Genomic DNA, 24,466 nt, shown 5'->3' on the forward strand with positions numbered 1-24,466 from the left:
CACGTTTAACAACTGTAGTGACATGTGATCCAGCAGTACATCCTTGATAGACGTCCATATGTCCAACGTGCCCTGCTTTCTGGGGTGATTGCTGGAGTGTGTATTGCTACATTGTTTTCTATTAGCATGAAAGAGCAACCATTGTATTAATACCTTTATTGCATCTGGTTAATAAGTGTGCATCACACCTGCATCATTTAGTTATATTAAAATGTACTAGAGTTAATTTGCTATATGGTGCGATTCATTTTGGCAGGTGTCAAAATGGCTATCATACTCTGATGCCCATGAGAAGCAGACCAAAGTAGTGTGCTCAAAGAGGTGGTCTTGGTATGCTTTCAAACGAACTCTGGAGCAGTTCAATTATGGTGAGAAAGTGAACCAACAGAGAATGTTTTTTTTTTTTTTTTTTTTTGCTAAGGAGGACCTAGCAGGACAAAACGGTACCAAAAAGCGGAGCGAGACGCGCAGCTGAACTCTATTAGTTTACAGAGATATGTCACTAGTGTGTGCACAAGCCAAGAGAATGAAAACAAAGGAAGAGCCATTTTTAAATACACAGGCAAGACATTTCATCGTAATAATATATACATATAATAACAAGCCATGGTCTACCTGAGCTCAAACAAACCTTGTCGTTGTCTGAACAGCTACAAAGCCAAGAAGAAGAGCAGAATCTACCATAGTTGTTTACAAGGCTGTCGAAAGCGCAATCTGCTTCACTTTCTTGAGAGAGCTCACCGTGCATATATATTTTAAATAACAAACTTCTTGGGATGAGGATAATAACGTGCGTGTGATTATTAAAGTGCTTCTGACATTCAATCCTTACAGATACGCGAGAGTGAAGCGCGAGAAAACAAAGGAAAAGCCTGAAAAAACAAAGGAGCAAATTTTTTTTAGCAATCTAAATCATGAACAAATGATTTGCATCGCCTTTTGGACTATTTTGAACTCAGAATGACAGAATTACTTGCTAACAAGAGGTTACATGTGCTGGTGAAGATTAAAGATACAGATGAGAGGTTTGCGCTGACTGAGCTATATGTTGCATGTTATTTTTGAACCCAAAAAAGGACTAATTGTATGTTGTGTGTAGTATTTCTGTAATTGGTAACATATCGGAGACTGTAAGGGTCAGTATGTGTTCATATATGTTGCATTTAGTTTATATAATTGCCGACATTACAGTAGGCTATTTCACACTATCATTGATCTGCAGTTATAATCAAATCATGTTTATAGAAAAGTTAGTAATGAACATTTATACACTATTTATGTGTATAAAGCATCTGTTTTGTGAGAAGTGCTTCTCATATGATATGTGAATGACCATACAGCTTCACTTTGACATTTCCTCGAGCGAGAATGACGTCGACTGAAAATTTCTGTCGTACATTGGTACCGTTTTGGCAACGGAAACACAACCCTGATAGGTGATACTGTACCACTCAGTGGAAATGGGCCATTTAATACTAGGTTGAAACAGCAATATTACTATGACCACTTTTGGTCAGTTGACTAAGAATGCCTGTTAACTCCAGAAACAAAATGTCCATAGAGAGAATTTTTTTTCAAAGTGCAGTTGAGGTTTATTCCCACTATAATTATACAAGTACACAAGTACTCACTAATACATACTTTAATGCTTTACGTCCAGTGTTGATAATGTAACAAATCAGAAATGTAGTGGTGATGTGAGTCTTCTATATAGGCAGAAGCTCACCGCTAGTGTTTTTAAAATCCAAAGTATAGTGTCATGACAATATCTTGGCCGGTGACACTTTACTTATTAAACAAACATGGTGGAGATGAACCTCATCTGAAGAACAAAAGGCTATTCTGAGGAATTTGTTGAGCCCTGAGGAGTAAATTAGCAGGTGTTCCTCTGTCTTTGCATTTTTCTCAGCTTTCTCTACTCTTACTGGCACTCTGGCTGAGGGGCCCATTGTGTTGCTGTTGCCTAGGATATGCTTCTCTTGTTTGGTAAATGGTAGCATGTCCAGGCAAGCAAAATTATCACTTAGTTGGAGGTGCTTCCCCATTTGGCCTGCTCATTTCCGACCAAGGGTCAATGCAGGACTCTAATAGATAGCTCTTCACTCCTGTGGAATCTTCATGTCTTCTCATCTTCCTTGCTGAAGTATTTATTCGCTCTTTTCAGCACAATGGACATTTATTAAAGGAATACTTATTTTCTTCTGTACAATTAAATTGACAAGGTGGGCTTGCACAACTACACATTTTAGTTAAGACTGTTTATGACTAGTCAGCAGAGATCCAGCACATTCATGGTACCAGACTTACTTTTGAGAGCATGGCACCAAAAGCTATGTTTCAATTCCCCTATTTTCATGCATATTTTAAAATATAAAAAGTGCATGAACTGCGATGGAACCACATTTAGGCCCAATCCCAATTTTATTTTTGTACTTCTACTCCTTCCCTTTCCCCTTGGACATCGAAACAGAGTATGAAGGGGAAGGGCAAAATTTACCCTTAAGAAATGAGACAGCACTACAACACCTGTACACGTCATCATTTGTCATCGCGATCTCTTGCTTCATATGAGATTGACGATGGCGACTGCTGTAGTTATTCCAACTGCGTTATAATGATATATTGTGGCAATAAGATTGTAACTATACTGTGCATTTACACAGTGGCCATATTCATTTATGTAAACACAAGAAAACAACATTAACATTATAGCAGACACTGTAAAAAGCTCATTCCCAGCCACTACACTTAACTGACAGGGTATTTGAGTGTCATTGAATGACAAAATGTTGTGGGACTGCTATACAGGAGTTACATGTATGGATTATAGATAGCAAAATTTTCAGTGTTTTAATTTAGCGTTTTATTTTTTTTAAAGCCTGGTGGTAAAACACAAACACGGTTATGAATGTGTTAAAACCTGTGCTTGTTTGTTGTAAAAATTCATAATAATGACAAAATATTAATTTGTGCATCTTCTTACTTCTGTGTGTTGTCATGCTGTTGTTGTAGATGTAGGTGTATTTTGGGAATTTTTTTTACCCTTTGGTTTCGAGTGTGGTCCTGAAAAATCTCCGTTTCAAGGGCTATTTAGCCCTTCCCCTTAGCCCTACTCCTTCAAGCTAAAGAGAATTGGGACGAGGGGTAGGGGTAGGGGGAAGGGCTAAGAAGTAGAATTGTGATTGGGCTGTAAAATATTTGATCTAAAATGCCTTGGTCAAAGTTTTAGCGTCTTTAGTGTTCGGTATAATTACATCTATAATCGCCTTGAACCACTAAAAGCCACAGCATGTTCACTGCATTTCACCTGGTCTTCTGACGTTCAAGTATCTTATCATGTAAGAAAAAGGGTTCACATTTGGCCCGTTTCCACTAAATGGTTTTTGGATGACGTCCATTTTAGTCGAGGAAATGTCACAGTAACGCTATACGGGTCGTTCATGTATCATCAAAACAGATGCTTTATACACTAGGGGTGTCACGATTTCGATTTTTAATCGAAATCGATCGAAATTTATGCTCAATTTTGATTATCGAATCAAAAAATAAAATCGTCAAAGCTGCCACTCCCCCATGTCACGTCAGCTTGGCTTGCCAAGCGGGAAAATAACAGGCATTTTGAAGTGCTTGTTAAACTGCAGAAGCTGTCGACAGAACTTAAACCCTCTCCTCTTTCAATGAAGTCGCCGGTGTGTAAGCATTTTGGATTTCCAGTGAGTTATGTTGACAACGTTCATGTTGTCGACAAAAAAAAACACAGTTTTGCAAGCTCTGCTATGTACGTATTATGTACGGTTCGTCCGATAGACAACACCGGCATAGCGATCCTTCGCCCCTGCAAATCCGCTCGCGAAAAGTACACACTCAGGCCCTGTTTACACTGTCTTTTTTTAAAAATGGCATTTCAGAACGACAACGATTTGACATCCACAGTGGCGTGTAGCATTTCTGAGCAGCTCTCCTTCCTCTCTACCTCTGAAAACGCACATCACGTGACCACACAGACACAGACGCACTCACAGCCATGCGATCGAGAGAGCAGGTCCAGGCAGTCAGAGGACTGCTTCAATCTTTCACTCACTTGTACTTAGTCATTTTAGCGAACACCTCAGATACTGTTGGCTGGTTCCTGTTAGTTGTGCGTCTTTTTTACAGACGCCATTATAATGTCACAGATCACTGCCTATTCACGAGTCCCGCAGAAAAAGTGATTGACAGGTGGTAATTATGTGTGTATCTTGCCTTTATTCGTTTACTGTATGATTTGTTTATGGGTAAAACAAAGACCATGCAGGTCAGGTAGTTTAAACGGTAGGCTACAAATAATTAATTTGTCGTTAATTAATTAATTATTCGTAATCGAAAATCGAATCGAATCGTGCCTTTAGAATCGAAAATGTAATTGAATCGAGGATTTGGAGGATCGTGACACCCTTATTATACACATAAATACTTGTGTATAAGTGTTCATTTATGGCTCGTTTCCACTGAGTGGTACAGTACTGTACGGTTCGGGTCGGGACAGTATGGGTCACTATTATCAGGCTTGCATTTCCACCACAAAGGGTACTCTTTTGGTGGGCATAGTGTATGACAAAGTTTAAGTCGACGTCATGTCGTTTACATATCATATGAGAAGCACTTCTCACAAAACAGAAGCTTTATACACATAAATACTTCTGTATAAATGTTTATTACTAACTTTTCTTTAAACTTGATTTGATTATAACTGCAGATCAATGACAGTGCAAAATAGCCTACTGTAATTATATAAAATGAATATATAAATGCAACATATATGAACACATACAGCCCCTTACAGTCTCCAATATATTATTAATTACAGAAAACTACACACATCATAGATTTAGTACTTATTTGAGTTCAAAAACACACGCAATATAGCCCACAGTCAGCGCAAACCTCTCATCTGTGTCTGTAATCTTTACCAGCACATGTAAGCTCTGTTAGAGAGTAATTTTGTCATTCCCAGTTCATTATAGTCCAAAAGGCAAAGATAAACATGGCAGTCTGTTTATGATTCAGGTTGCTAAAACAATTTTGCTTCTGTGCTTTATCGGGCTTTTCCTTTTTTTTCCGCGGTTCACTCTTGCGCTTGTCCTTTTCTTTTTGAATGAATCAGATGACAAGGACACTTCAATAATCATACACACGTTACCATCATTAGCTCAAGAACTTCGTTATATCAAATGTAACGATCGCGAGCTCCCAGAAGAAAGTGAAAACCACTTGCACTTTTAGACGGGCTTGTAAAATAACAACAGGACTTGGCAGATTTTTCTTCTTGGCTTTAGGTCTGTTCATCAAGACGACGACAAGGTTTGTTTGAGCCTGGGTCATCCTCGTTATTATATGCATATAGTATTACATGTAATGTCTCGACTGTGTATTTAAAAAAACATGGCGGTTCCTTTGTTTTCATTCTGTCTAGCTCCACGAGCTTGTGACATATCTCTGTAACCAATCAGCGTTCAGCCGCACTTTTGGTACTTTTTCCTGTTAGGTACCCTTTTGAAAGGGTGCCGAAAAAGCGGTATGGTACAGTTTGGTTCGTTTAAGCTTTTTGACAGTGGAAACGGCCATAAAAGCATACCAAACTGAACTGTACCGTACCGTACCACTTTTTACCTAACAGGAGAAAGGGTACCAAAGCGTTCCACCACTGGAAACGGGCCATTATTATCACTAACCTTTTTATGAACATGATTTGTTTATAAGTACAGATCAATGATGTGAAATAGCATACTGTAACATCTGCGATTACATAAAATAAATACATAAATTCAACATATATGAACATATACAGCCCCTTACAGTCTCCAATATGTTACTATTTACATAAAAACTACACACAACATGCATTTAGTCCTTATTTGGGTTCAATAACAACACACAGCATATAGCTCACAGTCAGTGCAAACCTCTCATGTGTCTATAACCTTCAGCAGCACATGCAAACTCTTGTTAGAAAGTTTTTTCATCATTCCTTGTTCATAATTGTCCAAAAGGTGATGATAATAGTAAACATGGCAGTTTGTTCATCTTTTAGGTTGCAGAAAGCATCATTTGCTGCTGTTTTTTTTTTCCGGCTTCTCCTTTTCTCTCACTTTACTATTGCATTTGTCCGTTTCTGAAATGATCGGATATCTGAGTGCTTCAATGATCACATGCACGTTATTAATATGAGCTCAAGAAATTTGTTATTTCAAAAATAACGTAGATGAGCAGCGAACTCTGGAGAAAGTAAAGGCACTTTTAGACAGGCTCATAAAACAACAACAGGACACAGCAGATTTTGTTCTTCTTGGCTTTGTGGGTGTTCATCAAGACAACGACAAGGTTTGCTTGAGCTTGAGTCGACTATGGCTTGTTATTAAATGTATATATTATTACAGTGTAATGGCTGTGTTTTTAAAAATGGCGCTTCCTTTTTTTTTTCATTCTCCTGTTTCTGCAAGTGATGTATCTCTGTAAACTAATAGCATTCAGCTTTGCGTCTTGCTACACCTTTTGGTACCCTTTTTTCATGCTAGGTACCCTTTGCAAAGAATGACCTAAAAGGGGTATGGTACAGTTCACTTTTAGTACCCTTTAACAGTTAAAACAGCCATAAAGTGTACCGAACCAAACCGAACCGTACCGTATCATACCACTCAGTAGAAACGAGCCAATTGTCTTCTCTTACTGCAACTAATTCCATTCTTTTTGATTTTTTAGCTAGTTTTAACTAGTTTTATTTGTAGTGCATCTTGGAGAGTTCTGTAACAAATTCAAATGCTGCTCCTTGAATTTTAAAGTGCTGTTTAGTGGTCATGTAAATGACTGGTCCAGTGAAACACATTCAATTTGACTACTGCTCTTGTGTTGCATTTTTCAAACACGTGCTTTTTCATTGTGCTTTTTGTGCATTTAGTGACATGTCTTATATGCAACTGAATTTTGTGAAATCAAACAAAATGTAGTCACACTGTAGAAAAAAAAGGTTGCAAACTGTGACCATTTAGTTGTAGACTGGAGCCCTTACACGGTAAAACTAAATGGCTAGACACCGCTTACTAGAGACTTAAAATAAGTGTGAAAGCCCACTATAAAAACAGAAATAGTTAGCCACTGCATTCCAAATCTCCTAACAAGAGCTTTGTAAAAGAAACATGCCAAAATCAAAGTCCCCCTCTACGATAGCCAGATTTGACGTCAATGAACCGCTCAGCACCTTAACCAACTGAGTTGACCTGACCTGCACCCTAACACTGTGTCACCTTAATGGCCCTTTTATAAACCAACACACCACATGCAGGAAATGAGAATGTCAGCTTTAACCAAGACAGAAGGCTCTGTAATCATTCGGCTACCAAGGTCTCCAGCAGTGGAGCACTATTAAGTGGCTCCGCTAAAGGTGACGCACTCTTTTCAGGACTGGGGACCCATAGAGGAGAACAAATACCAGTGTCTATTAGATGCTCACATACCTAGCTCCCAAACAGTGTGGATGCCAAGAGGTCCTCTATGAGGTCAGCTTCTAAGATGCCATTGTTAGAGTCTAGTGACCCAGTGGTTTGGGACCCATGTTTATCAAAAGTAACATTTAACAGCACCTTTATCACCAATGCAGATTAATTTTGATTCAGAGCTAGAGCCTAGTTCCTATTCATTTGATTTTCGTCTTTTGACATCCAAACCACCAGCAGAACATAAAAATTGAATCTCAAGTAGTGTCCCAAAACATTGCAGGGCTAGAAGAAAGAACTGCTTGGCAACAAGTTGAACAGAAAAGATTTTAAAATAACATTGGAACACAAAGCTCAGCATGTTACTGTATGATTGTTGGTCATAACTAGGGCCAGACAGAATCTGCGGAAAGTTTTTGCTATTTCTGCAGAGAATTTTGTAAAAAAAATCTGTAAATTTCTGCATAATGAGTTATGCATAATCAGTTATCTTACTACTTATATAAGGAGTATCATAACTAAAAACTTAATGTATGAAATAAAAAATAATACATTTTAACTGTTATTTAATGTTTGCAGTCAAGGCAAGTCTTTTATATAATATACTATAAGACAGAAAATTTTACTTTACAAACTGTATTGTAAACAAATTAAATGAACATTTTCATGTTAGTCAATAATATTACTGAAATTAATTTAAAAACTAAATTAATATAAATTTACACACATTTACACAAGTCAATAAATAGACTTAATGATGGACTAAAAATAAGCGGAAATTTATGGATTCCTGCACGCACAAATTCCATGTGGGCCTAGTTATCGCCATTTGTACAAATTATAGGGATTTGCATGGAAACTTCATTTTTGCTTGTAATCTTCTTATACAAATTCATGGTGAGTCGCACGAACACTTCATTCTTGCTGGTAATTCTTGCTGGCCTTGTAAAATGTTTGCAAGTAGCACAAAGATGTTTTTTTTCGCCTATTATCTTTGTCAACACAAATTATTGCCAGCTGCTTGAATGTTATTCTTGGTTTGTAATCTCCATCTATACAAATTATGATGAGATGCACAAACAAATTCACCTCACTTGTAATCTTGGTCCATACAAATTATTGTGAAATGCACAAACACAATATTCTCACCTTTATTATCCATCTATACAAATGATGGCACACTGCACGAACACATCATTCTCAATTTTAATCTCCATCTATTCAAATTATGATGAGAATAATAGACACATTATTCTCTCATTTAATCTCAGTCTATGATGTACAAAAACGTAATATTTATTTCGTTTAGATGGTGTTGTAGGATTGCAAAGCAATTACATTAACATCTTTACCCGCTTTTCCACTATCGGTCTGAATTTTGTAATGAAATGGTTCTTTTTGCTTCTCCATTCTGCGTTAATCTGGACAAGTCAACATGGATAAAATGGAGCTGTCTGGAATGTTATACCATTGCATCAGTTGTTGGTTTAGTAGTGCAAGTGAAATGCAAATCGTGATATGTACGAGGATCGAACTACTTTTTTCTGATATTTACTATTAAATAAAAATCCTTCTAGCCAGCTATGGAGAAACTGTTAGTCAGGCAACAAAATGGCAACGTCATTTGCACAAGCTCTCCACTGGTCCCTAACTTTTCAGCACGGATGTCTAACTGTGCCTAGATATCTGTGCTGAGAATGGTTTGTAATCTTGCTGTGCTATTCCAGGCTCATGTGGAAACACAACTGCAACCATATCTGACTGAACAATTAGACAAAATAGTGGAAAAGTGACTTTTGCTGCTGGCATGTTTGTATCTAGTACTTCCATGCTTGAATAACTAGGAAAGACATGAAGAACTGACTCTGTGGCAGCTCTTAGGCCTGTAGAAAAGCAGACCAGTCACCAGAATCTACTTCGAACTCACAATAGCACTAGCTCTAAACTAGCACCCATTTAGTCTGGTGGAAAAGGGGTAACAGAAGAGCTGCTCAGGAGGATGTGTGTCACAAAGAGGACCAGATGGATGAAACAAAGGCAGGCATTGTTACAGGCTTGAATGGCTCACGTGTTTCTGGGCTGAAGTCCCAGGCTCTGCAGCTTACCTGTGCTTTGTAGCCATGTCAGAACCTGGCATCAAAACATAGCTGTCAAGTCCTATGAAAATATTATTATACCCCATCTGAAGATGCTGTATTGGGAGGTGCCAGAAGACCGGGCTTTCTGAAAGGCAGCTGTTGATGGGGGCAGTGTTTGCACATGGAAGCAACTTCCTCTCCCAGACTGGAGTTTGGCAGTTTATCTATGAGGACCTCACACCATGGAAGTGTGTGTCTGCCTGGGCCTGTCCTTATCAGCTGTCCTGTGACATCTGCATCTATTGTCTGAACAAGAGCACTGATTGTAAGATCCATTTTTTTTTTTTTTTGAGGATAAGATTACCTCAGATTTAGAACCAGTTTAAACAAATTTGGTTATGTGGGACAGTTACTGGACCATGGAGAAGGAATGAGCAAAATGGCCTCTTGTAGTAGTTGCTCCATTTTTGGATTCAAACTCGTCCTTAGTCCTAAAAGAGCAGTGAAAAGGTAAAGTGCTTTGCTTGCTTGTTATAAAATTGTAGTTCGATTGATCACCCCTCTTTTTTTGAAACACAAAACATTTGATTTGTGTATATTTAAAACTCTTTAACTAAAATGATACAAATTTTGTCCTTTCCGTTTTTTTTTTTGTTCCACACAGCATAAAAGGAGATACTTTGGATTTTTATCTCACTAAATGTGTCTGTTTTTTTTAAAATTAAGATTAGTTTTTTGTCATTTTTGTCTTCGTTGTGATAGGACAGTGCAGACATGACAGGAAGTGAAGACTTTACCACATGTGCATACACTCATTTGCCACTTTATTAGGTACACCTTACTAGTTCCAGGTTGGACCCCCTTTTGCCTTCAGAACTGCCTTAATCTTTTGTGGCATAGATTTAACAAGGTACTGGAAATATTCCTTAGAGATTTTAGTCCATATTGACATGATAGCATCATGCAGTTGCTGCAGATTTGTCGTCTGCACATCCATGATGCGAATTTTCCATTCCACCACATCCTAAAGGTGTTCTATTGAATTGGAATCTGGTGACTATGGAGGCCATTTGAGTACAGTGAACTCATGTCATGTTCAAGAAACCAGTCTGAGATTATTTGCGCTTTATGACATGGCACGTTATCCTGCTGAAAGTAGCCATCAGAAGATGGGTACACTGTGGTCATAAAGGGATGGATATGGTCAGCAACAATACTCAGGTAGGCTGTGGTATTGACACAATGGTCAATTAAAACTAAATAGTGTGCCAAAAAAATATCCCCCACACCATTACACCACCACCACCAGCGGCCTTACTGTTGATACAAGGCAGAATGGATCTATGCTTTCATGTTGTTGACGCCAAATTCTGACCCTACCATCCAAATGCCGCAGCAGAAATTGAGACTCATCAGACCAGGCAACATTTTTCCAGTCTTCTTTTGTCTAATTGTGGTGAGCCTGTGCGAATTGTAGCCTCAGTTTCCTGTACTTAGATGACAGGATTGACACCCAGTGTGGACACCCTTCTGCTGCTGTAGCCCATCCTCCTCAAGGCTGGACATGCTCTTTTACCTCGAGTAACGAGTGGTTATTTGAGTTACTGTTACCTTTCTATTAGCTTGAACCAGTTTGGCCATTCTTCTCTGACCTCTGGCATCAACAAGCCATTTACGCGCACAGGACTGCTGCACACTGGATATTTTCTCTTTTTCGGACCATTCTCTGTAAACCCTAGAGATGGTTGTGCGTCAAAATCCTAGTAGATCAGCAGTTTCTAAAATACTCATGCCAGCCCATGTAGTGCCAAGTACCATGCCCCCTTCTGAGTCTGAAAATGAACCAATGTTTAATACCCAGCTCGGGTATCCAAAATACTGTGTATTTAAGTGTAAATTACTTTTGGACAGTAGAATAAAAACCAAACTGATGCATATGTGCATAAAATATAGATTCTACATTTTCAAACAAAACCACTTAAGGGGGTCTTGTGCAATGCTAGCCCTATAAATCTAAAAGCGAACGTCGAAGACGTCACGGACCCGGTACCGGGTCTGCGGAGTTTAAGTTTGGCTTGGCGGGTTTTAATGTCAAGCACTGTTTGTGCATGCTAATTAGAGTAGTATACTATAAAAGGCTGCTCTATCATATGGTGAAAAAGCCAAGTAAACACTGGACTTTAAAACTGGAGTTAGTTAAGGACTAATTACACGGATGGTTTTTAACAGAAGCTTACTTTCCAAATTGGACCAAAATGACGTCATACTCATTTACAGCGTCTCAGGCAAATGCATGAATGTACACCACCCAGTTTTCAAGTGGAGTTGCATGCATTAGTTGTCATAGGTTTCTGTTCTCAGATTTGTTCACAGCCATGCTAAATATCATGATAAGCCCTCACTGCTGGAGCTCTGTGGGGGTGAGGTGTATCGGTTTAGCCACAACATCATTTCTTGAGGTGCCAGAATCCAGGGCTGTCTGGAAGCTATGCTGAACTCTGAATCTAACAAGGCGCCACACGATTTATTAGAGATTTTTATACTTCTAATGCACATATTTGTTTCTGACACATGCTGGAACACCGCGCCTGAGATAATTGTTGGGTTTATTCCCGTTTTGTGCGAACACACAATCCCCTTGTTAATTGTGGAATGAGAAGCTTAATCAGTTGGAAACCCCGGAGCGAAGGAGATGCTCATATCCTGTGTGCTCTTCGGGGGATTGTGTTTTCATATCAACCGTTTCAAATAAATAAATAAAAATAATGAAGATCGGCACCCTGCAGACATTCAGAAAATCCCAGAAGTTGCACTTGCAAAACCTTATATGTATGACAACTGTATTTGATTTGTGACAGCATGTCAACAGATAACTTGAGGGAAGGTTTGGGGAAGATTTTGCCCAGGACTAGAAAGAAATTTGATAATTTTTGCTAGTTGTGCTATCAGATCAGTGGTTGTTCATATATAGTTTTTTGTAAAATAATTGTGATTTGTGATCTGTGATGAGTTGGATGCATTCTGAGGTAGTGTTTCTTGACTGGTGGGTCGCAGCATTGATTCCAATCTTGCTTTGATAGATGTGCTTAAAACCTGTTGACAGTTCTGTCAGAGCAAATAAGTAAAGAATGTTTGAGGAAAAAAAACACACATGGTAGTAATTCAGTATCTGTGGTCAAATAAGATAATGTGTCTGTGATGCAATAGATCCTTGTGGATCTACTGCGGGATATTATGCCCGGGTGCACAAAAAATAATAACAATGGTCTGACCCAAAGATGTAAAAAGAGAGGTGAATTTTATTCACAGTGCACCATAAAATGTCCAGTGGCAAAATGTATACACAATATGTACAGGTGTCCATACAGCCCAAAAACCAAAGTACAAAAAAAAAAAAACACAACAAAAGAAACAAACACTACAAATAAATATAAACAAACAAGTATCTGTGGTACACAAAAAAGGTCGCTTATGGCTCAACAATAGCAAGCTCGACAAGGATCAGAAAGTGAGCTGGATATTTATATTTGTTTATATTTTTTGCTAAATGCTCGTGTTGTTTAAAGGTACAGTTTATCTTTATGACTATTTGTATTAATTGACAAAATTGTATTACAAATAGTATATAAATATAAATATATTAATACATTTTAATACAAGAACTGCTGCTGTAAAGAAAATATAAAACTGTGTATGAAAAGCACCGTCAATGCACCGTGATGCACCGAAATATCGAATTGAACCGAATCGATGGCATGATAATCGTAACCGAACCATGAGACGAGTGTAGGTTCACAGCTCTATTCTTATATAGTCCAATTTTTCATACAAACTAAAAAAATGTCTCACTTCAGAAATATATACAGATTCAAAGCCAAACAGGACAACTTGGAGATGTCTAATTGCCAATAAGCTAAACTAAGTATCTATTATATGTATCCACTAAAAATGCTTTTATTTCTACATTAACGTGATGCTTTGCTCTATGGAACTAATGCAAAGTAAATTTAGAATGTAGAAATGAAGTCCTAGTTGGCATGCAGTGGTTGAGCAATTTGAGCCTTTGTTAAGGCTGTTTCTAAAAGTCCAAAGCAATCATTCACAAAACAAGAGCAAGGTCATTTTTTGATTATTTTAACATCACATATTAACAATGATATCTTACAATTCTAGAATATTATTTCAGCAAATTTTAATATTAAATCTCTCAGTTTATCTGCATTATCACTAAGGTCCACTTGTGGGTTGTGGCCCACAGGTCAGGAGTCCCTGGTGTATATGATTTGACATCCATATTAACCGTCAATGAAAAGTAGTGGGTGGGGCTACCTGTACTGTGATGTTACATAATGGATGGTCTCAGAGGATTATTTTTTGGATCCGGTTTTTTTTTTTTTTTAAATGAGCATATCAAAGACAGGATGGATATTATCATTCTAAGGGTGTTTTCACACCTGGTCCAAATGCCCAGTCCGAAAGTTCGATTGTCCACCTCGACTGGTTTGTGTTCACACCGTCTTTTTTCCTTCTGAAACCCGGTACGCTTGCGTCATCAAGCTGCTGTTTTGTGTACAGCTGTTGATATTTGATGCCCCCAGTGCGCATTCGAGTTCAGAAGACACGCTCACACTAGCTAAACGTAACGTACTCTGACGTCAAAGGTGTAGACCAAAAGTGCAAGTGTGAAAGCACCCTAAGATGGCTGTGTACAGTAGCGATGGAAGACTTGAATTTTTTTAAAGCTTTAAAAGAATAGAACCAATTGCTTTCCAAAATGATCCACCGTTCTGAACCACTAGAAATGTAAATTAGGTGGTAATCAAAACCGTGTAAATGCAACAGAAATGTATTTGAAAAAGGCCTTTCCTAAGTACTGTTAAATTGATAGTATAACCTGTCAAATGCAATAAAATATAAAATATCTCCATGTTATGTGTTCTTTTTTCAAGGCTTTTGATACATGCTCCAAAGCACTAACTTGAACCCAAAGATTTATAATGGTTTTAAGTGAAAACAAGCAGCCATGTACAAAACAATTCCAATACATGTTTCCAACACACCCTCTAAAGGGCTACGGAACCCCCTGTTTCAGCAGGGTGTTTTCAGATCCTCTAGTTTGGAAAAAGTCAGCAAAGTGGGTGTGTCGGAGGAAAGAAAGAGGCAAGGTGCAAAAACATTTGCATAAAAATGGAGTTTCGGGCACACGCTGATTTTCACAGAGGCTAAACAAACACACAGACGCAAGGGAGAAAGACAGTGACTGTGTTTACATGGACATCAGAAATCAAATTATTTGCCAAATTATTAAAGGGTGGACTTTAACTGCAGTTTGGCACTTTTATTCAGGAACATTTCATTCATGCCCCTTGTGACAAACGAGATATTTGAATCGAGGAACTGCTGGAAGAGTGTATTTTTGATGCAATGTTTGATATCGCATGGCAAATGAGAAAAAAAAAACCCTCTGCATTTATTGGTAACTTAGATGCACTCGGTAGGTAGCATCAGAAAGCTGTGTGTGATATTCCTGTCACAAAATGGGGCGAAAATTATACCTGACGGTTATATTTTGATTGCGATGTTTACAATCGGCGAGCGGCTATTTACAGCGGATCTTTCATTCCATAATATTGTAGTGATAGTAACGTACTGTAAACTTTAGTAACTTTAGAAATCATTTTGTCTAAGGTATGTCTTTAAACACTGAAAGAGTACTGCTGGCGATACAAACTAACTTTGCCATCTATATAAACAAAAAAAGACCACTAATCGCTTAATTACCAAATCTGTAGAGACAGGACAATCATTATTATAACATTATAAAAGCAACACTGACGACCTGTATCTCCGAACAATTCTTCTTCTCCCTCTTGTTTTGGCCACACAACGTGATGTCTCTCTGCCGTCTAAACACTGTACAGGTAAAAACAGTCTTTGAAGCTATCATGCATATTAATGAAGTTGCACTGAATGCACAATAGAGCGCGCTGATCGTTTGAACCAAGCCTTTCTCATGAATTAATGCTGCACACTCAGAGACGTCACAAAGTAATCCCAGGTACAGACAGCCATTCTACACACTGGAATACATGCAAGTATCTAATCGGCGTGGTGCAGCTTCTAAAATTTGTTTCAAACTGGAGAAACGAATTTGCTCGAAATAATGCAAAAACGACCAAACACTTAATTTTTTGTAAAATATATGTGTCCTAACAGTATTTTTAGCATCGTGGGGCACACATATTACTGTCAACAGCTTAAAAAATGTGCTTCGTGTTTCGTGACTTTTAAAAAGTGGATTTTGCATAATAGGTACCTTTAATGTTGGGGTTGTGTGCTAACCATGTTGCTTCTGGTCCTCTAAATGAGACCCCCCTTTTTTATATATCATTGTTTGGCTTGTACCAACTTACTAGCTTTACTTTGTTAACAAAAACCAGTTTGGCGCTGTAATTTAATATTCTCACTTTATACTGTTCATTCATAAGAATTATTCATGTTCTTTAAGTTTGTGTAAACAGTTTCTATTTACAGAATTGTGTATTATTTTCATGTATCAAGTAAAGTAGTTGAAATATTTAATCAATTCCATGCATGTATAATAAAAAAGATGAGGAGAGGTTTTTCTTTTAAGGTTTAACGCATTAGCAATTTGTTGGATAGAAATGAATAATTCGATTCACAGAATTCTTTTATTCTCAATGCAATACAAGAGTTACATTTCAGGGGTGTGCAACAAATTTAATTTGCTGATTCACTCTTTTATTCGTTGCTGATATTAACAGGTGGAGTTTAGTGGAATTTGTCACTTGTCAATCATTCTCCAGTCCTCCACTGGCTGCACTCTTACATACGTACACTTTTTCGATGAATTCTTTGCACAACATTAAAAGCATAAGACTCAACTGCAAATATTCAGTCTCACAGAAAGTTTCGCTGCTGAGCTAAAGTTAATCTTAGACAATCAGCTTCATCTACTTCTGTAAAAATGCTTCATCATTAGGATGCAAAACATATCACACCCAACCATAGAAGTTGTTAATATATCACCTTTAAGCAATAGAAATACAAATGATTAATGAAAAGAAAAAGAGACAAAAATAATAATAAAAAAAATTTCTTTTCACAACAGTAGGATGGTAATTTTTTTTTAAAGTAAACTTTGGGTCATGGCTTAAAGACCATTGTAAAATAGGTTACACAAATTGAGAACCACATTTTAGGAGCCGTTTGTCGCAGACATTTTGAAATTTCAGTTTGTGCCTGAAAATGTTTGGTCTTTTTTTAATAGCCTGTTTGAGATTTGGTCATTTTCCATGTCACATTAACTTATGTTTAATTTATGATTTCGAATGATTTATCTCAAATAGCAGGAAAAGTATCTTCAATTGCTACGATTAAAAAAGTGTTCTACATGTTTTTCCTTCCGTAACGTGTTTTTCCCTTCTGCGTTTTGCAAGACTTATTGAGAAAGCGCTCCTTCCAAGACTGGAAATTAATTCCAGCTCTTGCTTGAATGTCTTTCACAGTGATGAATTGCGAAAAGAAGCTCGCCAGCTGAAGAAAGAATTACTTGCAATCAAACAGCGAAAAGAAGACGGTGTGAAGAAAGAAGAGGACGTCAGCGAGGGTGAGTGTCTGTGCCACAAAACCACAGCTGTTTGTCTTTTTTGTCTTTCTGTTGACAGAATTTGAAAAAGCTCTTTAGAAATTACCCGCGTTCTTTGAAACTGTCATGTTTGTACCGATTTAACAGCAAGAAACATAATTTATTTCTCACACATGGCGTGTTGAAAGCATTTCAACCTCTCTCAAAATCAAGTCAGCATCCAAACAGCTTGTTTTTCTACATTAGGCCTTGTTTTTTTATGTCTAATATATCTGAAGCCGTTTTGTAGATGTGTTTTAAAGACCTGATTGAATGTTGGCTGTGAAGGAGCACTTAGATAACACGTTTGGCATTGTTGTTTAGTTGACATGCCTAGTTTATTGCTTACCTTTTGTTAGCGTTTTCCAAAGAGCAGTGTAACTGTTTTTTCATCATTCAGTCATCAAGTCAAGTCTGGGTCAGGTTTGTGATATTCTATTGTTTGCAAAGTCAAGTCTTTCTGTGGTCTGACTGCACTCAAATTCTAATGTTTAGAATAAACCATCGAAATGTCTTTTTCACTCCTCTTATTTATTTATTTTACAAATTTAATATGTTGTGTTCAAATCAGCTATAGAAAATAGCTTTTTGAAGATTATTTTTATTACCAAATATGACTATCCAAGACCTAAAGAGCTCCTATTATGGGATTTTGAAAATGATCTTTCATGCAGTGTGTAACAGCATGAAGTGAATGAAAACGTCAAGCTGAGGTTTAAATCTGAAAGTGCACCATGTTTAAAACAATTGATTCTTTTACAAAATAGGTGACTCGAATGAATGAATAGAGTTATGCTTGAATAGAGTTATGCTTGAATGCATCGGCGTCAATACGGTACATCACCAAATAGATAGTTCCAGATCTGGTAAAATGTAAACGCGCTTTCCATTCAGACATAAGCAGAGTGCTGAGGATCACAGGACTGATCATGATAGGAAGATGATGATCACTGACAGATGGAGATTCGCCTGCAGGCAATTTCACAACAACACCAGAGTATAGGCAACCTAGTGCCGTGTTTGTTCCTTTTTCTGATTTTTGATACAATAACCTACAATTCAACGTGGGATTTGCCAGTCGTTTGCTATTAAAGGAAGGAGCAGCAGAGGCTATTATGTGTGGAATTTTGTCAGACAGGAACTTTGTTAACAGTAGACAGATGTTGGTGTGTCACTGCATTGTTTTAATGCATTTCTGCATTGGGCTCTCACGTTCTCTGTGTGCTACTTAGCTGTGTAGTTACACATCTGTTACTCATAGTCGTGGTGGGCATTTCTCTCCATCTTGTGCTGAATGCAGTCAACCAATCACAACAGTCTGGGTCATCGGATCAATCAGGACAGATTAGCTTTGTGCTAAGAAGAGGTTTAAATCACTGAACGAATTATATGGGAATTGTTGGGATAATTAGGTAAAAATAAATACATTTGTAAGTGTTTTTTGACCTTGCATGCATATTAGCCTGTTGTTGGAGACCTCCAAAACCAAAACATGACCTTTTATAATGCAAAATAGAGGTTCTTTAAATAATTGGGTTACTACACTGATAAAATGACAACAAAAAGTAAAGTTTATTCTATGTAATTAAGACTAATCTAAAAATATTTAATTATAATGTTCACTCTACATTTTACAGCACAAATTAGATCTTTTAAACAAGAAATTAAAGATGTATAGCTTTTGGGAAGGTATTTCTCACATATAAATATGTTTTGGGTCCATGAAATCTAAAACTGCTGGTATACCAGGCATCTTAATTATCATTTTATAAGATCCTAAATTTAAAGATGGTTAAACAGGAATTGCTAAGCAGCTTACTGATGTTAATGAACTTCAGAAGGCTTTGGTTTTAGCAATTATAAAAATGTAAATGCTGCACACTACACTGTTGTATGTTGTAAAGCATCAAAGCAGTTACAATGAATTATTAGCAAAGTTTTTTTTATAATATACTTTTGTTCACTTGAATCCCACATATTTTGAATGAACAGTCACAAATTGTTGAGCATAGTTATTTTAAAATAATATAGTCCTTATTTGTCAAACTGTACGTCTCAAGCTGTCTAAGTTCTGCATCAATGATGAAGATGGTTCTTCATCATTGAAGAGCAAGCACTATTAAAGACTCTTAAAGGCCCATGAAACCGCGCTGTCTCAACAGTTTTCACACCTCTAGTTTGAAAAAATTCAGGAAAAAGGTGAGTCTAGGTCTAGCTTTATTTAGGTGGTCTAGCTTTGTTTCATTCTTACTTTTTACTTTACCTGCAGTTTGGCACTTTCACTTTAATTCAGCAACATTTCATTCATGTCTCCATGACACACAAGATATTGGATGCGAGGAACTGCAGGAAAAGTGTAGTTTTAATGGAATTTGATACCGCATGCCGCATGGGAGAACAAAACCTTCCAGATTTCTTGGTAGATGCAGAGAATAGCGTCAAACAGCCGTGTGTGTGTATAGTAGGGCTGTGCAATTAATCGAAAATCCGATTTCGATTTTATTTTCTAACGATAATGAAAAAGCATTAATCGAGATAAACGATTATTGCATCATATACCGCCCCTTTTCCAGTTGTACACATTTGTTGCTCTTAAAAGTGTGAAAGACCGCTTACTTCTGTTTGTGTGTGGCACGTACACACAGTCAGAAGCATGTGGTCAGGATTTGGTCTCATTCCCACACAGACGAGCAGAACGCACACATCTAAAGTCATCTCAATGTGAGCAATTTAATAGTCAAATAGGTGTCAAAACGCGGTGTTTAGTGATTATTCATATTAACCCTCATTTATGTAATTAACAAACGAATTGAGAATCAAAAGACACAATAAAGAGAAACCATTAAAGTGACAGTGCACAATGTTTCTTGCTGCCACCTGTTTTTATCATTATTAATCAAACAACAAAAGGAGAAAATCCCTCACTGCTCTTGACTAAAGGACTTTTGTAGCTAAAGTGTTTTTCTAACGGTGAAGACGCTTAAAGCACAGTTTGTTTCATATTTAATAAATTAATGATAAAAAACTCAAAGACGTCACATTATACCAACCGGTACAGGCATCCAGTTTCCAAGCTGAAATTTACACAATGATCGATTGGCTGTGACGTTGCCTAAAAAAGTATTTTTAAACTGGAGGAACGAGTTTGCTTAAAAAAACACTTTTTAGTAAAATATATGTGCCCTAATAGTGTTTTTAGCAATGTGGGACGCATATATGACTGTCAACATCTCAAGAAATGTGTTTTGGTGTTTCGTGACCCTTTAAGAGGGTTTCATGTGACTGCTGAAAAAGTTTTCTCTCACGCATCCTGGCTCTTGGGTTGTGCTGTACTTCCTGTGACTGCATACTTGAGATTTGCGCAGACAAACCTTTGACCTCTGTGGAGCTTTTGCAATGGCCCTGTTGTATATCACTGTCTTCACACTGTGTGTTCTCAGGGGGCAAAGGTGTGTCCCCTCACCCTGGTCATTTTCAGTGTTTTCAACGTTCGGCCAGGAATGTGCTGTTTACAGTTGGCAGCCAGTGCATGTTTGAGATGTGCTTGCATTTTAGAAGGAGGACAGAATTAGATGCTAAAAGAATCACATGAAGATGTCATGAAACATTTCACAGTAAAAAGTAACTTAAAATATATTGAGCTTCACACAGGTGAGTAGGCTTGACAAACCACCCATAGAAACACTCTTCCCTCTCAAAAAAATCAAACAAAACAACTAACTTAGCACTCAATTTTCTGAGCGCTTACTGTTTCTTTGTGTAATTATCACTTTTTGTGTTTATTGCCTTTTCCTGTTGAATCGCTGAATGCCTCCTCAATTTTAAGTAACTTTGGACAAAAGCTTCTGCTCAAAGACTAAATGTAAACTGAACATGTCAAGAAAATCTGACTTTTTTGTTAAAATTCTTTTCCCCTGGTGTACTTACAATCCACTCCACCCTCTTCTGCAAATCAGCAGCTCGTTTGGATTTAAAGAAACACACTAAAACACTTTCTGACATGGTATAATACACTCATCGGCCACTTTATAAGGTACACTTTATTTGCACCTGGTTGGACCTCCCTTTGCTTTCAAAACTGCCTTAATCCTTCGTGATAACATCACACAGTAGCTGCAGATTTTACAGCTTTATATCCATGATGTGAATCTCCCATTCCACTATTCCAAAGGTCTATTGGATTGAGATCTGGTGATTGTGGAGGCCATTATGAGTACAGTAAACTCATTGTCATGTTCAAGAAACCAATCTGAGATGATTCATGCTTGATGACATGGAGCATCCAGCATGTTATCCTGCTGGATGTAGCCATCAGAAGATGGGTATACTGTGTTTTAGGGATAGACATGGTCTGCAACAATACTCTGTGATGTTGACACAATGCTTAGTTGATGCTAATGGGCTCCACACCATTACACCACCACCATCACCAGCCTGAACCGTTGACACAAGGTAGGATTGATCCAAACTTTCATGCTGTTGAGGCCAAATTCTGACCCTACCATCCGAATGTTGCAGCAGAAATCAAGACTCATCAGACCAGGCAACGTTTTTCCACTCTTTTATTGTCCAATTTTGGTGAGCTTGTGCGAATTGTACCCTCAGTTTCCTGTTCTTTGCTGACAGAATTGGAACCCGGTGTGGTCTAGTGCTGCTGTAGCCCATCCCCCTCGAGGTTGGACGTAATCAGAGATGCTCATCTGCGTACCTCAGTTGTAACAAATGTTTTTGAGTTACTGTTGCCTTTCCATCAGCTTGAACCAGTCTGGCCATTCTACTTTGACCTTTGGCATCAACAAGGCATTTGCGCCCACAGAACTGCCACTCACTGAATATTTTCTCTGTTTCGGGCCATTTTCTGTAAACCCTATATATGGTTGTGTGTGAAAATCTTAGTAGATCAGCAGTTTCTAAAATACTCAGACCAGCTCGTCTGGCACCAACAACCATGCCACGTTCAAAGTCACTTAAATCACCTTTCTTCCCCATTCTGATGGTTGGTTTGAATAGCAGCAGATCATCTTGACCATGTCTACATGCCTAAATGCATTGAGTTGCTGCTATGTGATCGGCTGATTAGACTTTTGCGTTAATAAGCAGTTGGACAGGTGTACCTAATAAAGTGGCCGGTAAATGTGCAATTGATCTGTGGGACATTTTGTGTTGAAAGTTTAGACAGAGGCATATTCTAGGGACACATGAGGTTTATGTTACATCTTAAAAAAAGGTGTATAATATGTTCCCGTCGAACTTTAATATGCACCCTGATAATCATAAGTTTAAAACATTTAACATTTTGAATTTAAAAGTAGTTTGTTCTATTTCAAGCTCAAGTGAACAATATTACTAAGGTACATTCTCTCATTGGCTCTTCATTTGGCACTATGACAGTTTCTAGACAAATGGCTAAACAGTCACTTGTGCCAGTCCAGTGTTGACTTTATTCACATTTTTGACCAGCCTTTGTTTATGTTGAAGAATGTAAGAGAAAAAAATGAAAATGTGAGTATGTCATATCGTAACGCTGACAGAGATGAATTGTGTTTTAAAGACTGTCTCATTTGTGTTTTGAAGGCTTTTCGTTAAAAACTAGCTTTCCAAACTGTTAAAGACACATGAGAAAAGCTCAAGTCACTTTACTGAAAGACATGCAGGTATTTACGCGTTGATTTAATTATTTCTGAGAATAAAACTGGAGTGGCAGAAATGCACGTCTGCCTACAGCGAGTCATTTGTAAGTCTGTCAAAAGTTATTTTTGAAGGTTTTTTTTCTGCTGTTTTTAATTGTATAAAAAAATAACTGTGCCTCTGAAAGACAAATGAAGTTGAAGAGGTTGGGTAATAGTTGAGAATCAGTAAAAACTTGTTTGCTTTGCGTGAAATTTTATTAATTTAAATATAAGAATCAAAACAATTAAAATGTTATTTATTAGCAGAACATGCATTATATAGATTAAAAACTAAGTATTATGAGAGCGGGGAAAAAGCATGGAAACTCCTTTCTAGACAAATTAAGCAATATGACGCCTCTCATAACATACCTGCAATTAAGGAAGGAAATAAGTTACACTCCTCTGATAAAGATATTTATAGGGTTTTTAGTCAGTTTCATTTAAAGCTGTACACATTAGAATCCATATATAGTCAAAAAGAGTTAAAAGAATTTATAGCCAAAATAAGAGTGTCTATTTTACCTGAAAATGATTGAGATCAAATAGGATATCACCGATATCACAGGAAGAGGTTAGATCCACTATAATGTCCCTGAAAATTGGAAAATCTCCCATCTCTGATGGATTTCCAGTAGAGTATTACAAAAAATATGTGGATGAATTGACCCAAATTCTGACCGAGGTATATTTAGAGATTCTTGAGAACAACGTGTTACCTGACAGTTTTAATGAAGCTTTAATATAACTTATACCAAAAACAGGAAGAGACACAAGATCTTGCAAATTATCGTCCAATACGTTTGTGGATTTTAAAGTCTTAACAAAGCTACTGGCTACAAGAATCCAAGATCCCTTATCTGCCCTTAAGTAGTACATAAAGATCAGGTGGGATTTATTAAAAACAGATCCTCGACTGATAATATGAGGAGGTTACTATACCTCATGTGGATGAACCATACTAACTTAGATCCTGTGGTTGCAATAGCACTCGATGCGGAGAAAGCCTTTGACAGGGTGGAATGTGGTTTTCTATTAACAGCATTAGAAAAATATGGTTTTGGTGAAGGCTTTGTGAGATGGGTCAAAATGATTTGTTCCAATCCTAAAGCAGCTATGATAACTAATGGAATAACCTCACTTTTTTCAACCTAAATAGATCCACCCAACAAGGCTGCCCTCTTAGTCCACTATTTTTTACACTTGTTTTAGAACCACTTGCCTCAATGATTAGAGAAAACCCACAAATTAAAGAGGTATTTGCAGGGGAAAGAGAACACAAACTATTGTTATTCGCTGATGACATTCTACTTGTAATCAAAGACACAACAAGCTCATTACCAATACTTCTCAAAATAATTGAATCCTGTTCTAAATGTTTAGGATATAAAATAAATCAGAAGCCATACCATATTCAGGAACATGCTTCTCGTCCTCAGTTAGTACATTTTAATTTAAATGGATGCCAAAAGGAAATTAAATACCTGTATATTCAACTGTGTCTAAATTTAGAGAACACACTAAACTTAAATATGGAGCCTTTTTTGCAAACAATACAGACAAAATTGGATAGTTGGAAAAAGCTCACATTAACTTGATGAG

General features: G+C 37.4%; 1 protein-coding gene across 2 annotated transcripts in view; it reads left to right on the top strand.

Moving 5' to 3' along the window:
- The window catches only part of cwc27 (CWC27 spliceosome associated cyclophilin), a 109,355-nt gene that overhangs the window by 46,381 nt on the left and 38,508 nt on the right, over positions 1-24,466 (top strand). For both annotated transcript variants that reach the window (XM_087269121.1, NM_201103.1), the window contains 1 exon segment: positions 17,077-17,177. In XM_087269121.1, coding sequence (XP_087125247.1) covers positions 17,077-17,177 — 101 coding nt within the window.

The sequence above is a fragment of the Danio rerio genome, chromosome 10, assembly GCF_052040795.2.
Source record: "Danio rerio strain M-AB ecotype USA chromosome 10, GRCz13ab, whole genome shotgun sequence".
Classification (NCBI taxonomy): domain Eukaryota; kingdom Metazoa; phylum Chordata; class Actinopteri; order Cypriniformes; family Danionidae; genus Danio; species Danio rerio.